Genomic DNA, 2,500 nt, shown 5'->3' with positions numbered 1-2,500 from the left:
TTCGTGTCTCGGAATAAGAGAATCTTTGTTTACATTTTTTTATCTTATTAGCATAAGCCCATCGTTTTTTAATCTATCAGCCAAAAAAAATGAGAACTGAATATTGAAAGTCCATGAGCTATCTCTGAAACTTTGAGCGCAATTTTCGATTCCGTCCATCAGTGTTTACCATTCAGTGTCAGTCGGTCAGACAGACAGACAGACAGACCGTGTTGTAATGCTCTCTTTTCAATGTACTTTCTAATGTATGTTTAACTGCTGCGATATGACGTCTTTAATACCGACGACCGGCCTATTTAAGTCTGCCCATTAGCACAGTTGGTGGTGAAACGAGGATCAAATCCGATGATGGGTTAAATTTCACCCTGGTCAGATATGTTTCTCTTTGGCTTGTGTAAGCACATTTCCACGACAAGGGCTGACGTTCGGAGGGATTCCCTGGGACCTCTAGCTCTACAAATTAATTCTGTCGTTGTTCAGTTCTGTCCGGCCTGTCTGTCTGTCTGTCTGTCTGTCAATAGACATAGACAGACATACCGACAGACAGACAATCAAAGGATTGATTAGTCAGGCAGACACAGACAGACAATCACTAGATTGATAATTCAGTCAGATGTTTTGCTTTAAATTAGATTGATTATAAAAGAGCTGGAAAAACCGCTCTTCACGTGGCATGTCACCAGGGACGAACCGACATAGTGAAGTACCTCTTGAGCAAGGGCGCTGATAAGGATGTTAAGGTACAGATAAAAGTTCATTAGACTCCGAGAAGTCTTCACGATTTTACTCGCGTGCGAGCTGAGAAGACGCCACGCGAGGGGAGCACGTTTTCGGCAACAGTTTTTAAAAAGAGGCATTTCTCTGGGCACTCGGTTCCAAATTCTCATCTTCGAGCATTGAATTTGAAGTGTAGAATAGTAAAAGCTTAAATACAATCTTGGACCAAAAAACCACTTGAATTTCTCAGGTTTCTTTAGAGTGTTTTCACGTGACGTATCGGGGGCCATGTTGATGTACCCAACTAATCCTCCGGGAATTGAGCTCTATTATCATGCAAATATTTTCCTTTGTTTCGGTTGAAAAAACAAGGTTACTGATCACGTGAATGAAAACACTCTATAAGAAGAAACAATAGACCATATTCGTGTTTTCAGTATTGGATTAGAACTAGCTTGCAATGGAGGCTAATGCGGGGGAATAAATTAAAGAGTATTTGCATTTGAAAAGATTCCCCTGCATTAGCCTCCATTGCAAGCTAGTTCCAGTCCAATACTGAGAATACGAACACGGTCAATTGCTTAAATTGTTCTGAACTGTATAGCCCGCACTTCAAAGAGCCCGCTCTTCAAATAGTATACACTTCTTTCTTTGAGTCCTTTCACGGGACAAATGAGCCCAACAAATGGGCCATTTCCGAGTTGCTGTTAGTCTCGGTTTCGAAGTGAGTCTTGGTGCTCAACTATTGTAAGGGAAATGAGTTTGATTTGCATGAGAATATGAAACTCATTTCCATTTGAATGGTTGTGCACCAGGACTCGCTTTGAAGCTGAGGCATGTAGCAACTCGGAAATGGGTTATTGACCTGCTCCCAGCTGATTGGCTTCATAGCTCAGCTGGTAGAGCATGGCACCGGTGTCGCACAGGTCATGGAATCGAATGTCGTTGAGGCCACCTTAATTTTTTGGGTGTCTATTTTAGACAATTGCTTAAATTGTCCAGATATAAGTTCGAAGATTGTTACTCTCTTTCGTCTATTCTCTTTTTTCGAATGCTCCTTAATACACTCAGCCCCCCCCCCCCCCCACGCCTCCCAAATTCTGCATAAATAGTCGTTTTCAAATGCTCTTGGGGGTACTGCATATTCCCAAGAGCATTTGAAAACAATAGTTTATGCAAATTTTGGGAACAAACAAAGTGTATTAGGGCGCATTCGAAAATAGAGCATAACCCGCAGTTCAAGTATAGACATTTCTTTCATTGGGTATTAATACTGTTTCTTCGTTTTTGATTTTCAAGGACGAACAGGATTATTCGCCTTTGCATCATGCAGCATACGGGTATGTTGTTCAAAGCGACTGACACAGAAGATGCATGCTTGCTCTCATAGCGGCCTCTCCAGTGTCCCCTCCCCCCGGCCTCCCCCTCCACCCCTAGCAATGTTAAAGGTAACTGCAGCATTTCTGAATGTGTCCAGAATTCAAATCAACATTGTAATGGGGAGGGGGTGGGGAGAGCGTTTTGCCCATGCGTTGCCTTTGAACCCGTTTTTGCTTTATTGACTTCATTGTCCCAACACTTTTTTCCAGGATTGTTGCCACAATCTGCGGCAAAAGTGTTGAGACGCCTTCACATTTCATTCGTACTTAAATCTATTGCTAACTTAACATCTCATTTCAGCACCACTTCGCGACCCCCACACCCCTCCCCCCAATAAATGTTGGTAGTTGGCTTGAGCTATACAACATTGCCCGCGGGGTCGAAGGGGTTTTTGTTGATGAAG

General features: G+C 42.8%; 1 protein-coding gene across 1 annotated transcript in view; it reads left to right on the top strand.

Annotated features, from left to right (window-relative positions):
- LOC138003448 (E3 ubiquitin-protein ligase MIB2-like) overlaps positions 1 to 2,500 on the top strand; it is a 39,053-nt gene that overhangs the window by 20,135 nt on the left and 16,418 nt on the right. Inside the window, exons 9-10 of the mRNA XM_068849523.1 lie at positions 633 to 740; positions 2,017 to 2,057. Coding sequence (XP_068705624.1) covers positions 633 to 740; positions 2,017 to 2,057 — 149 coding nt within the window. The remainder of the gene's footprint in view (positions 1 to 632; positions 741 to 2,016; positions 2,058 to 2,500) is intronic.

This window comes from Montipora foliosa, chromosome 5 (assembly GCF_036669935.1).
Source record: "Montipora foliosa isolate CH-2021 chromosome 5, ASM3666993v2, whole genome shotgun sequence".
NCBI lineage: Eukaryota > Metazoa > Cnidaria > Anthozoa > Scleractinia > Acroporidae > Montipora > Montipora foliosa.
Note: the sequence above shows the minus strand (reverse complement) of the source record. Positions and strands in the feature narration are given on the sequence as shown.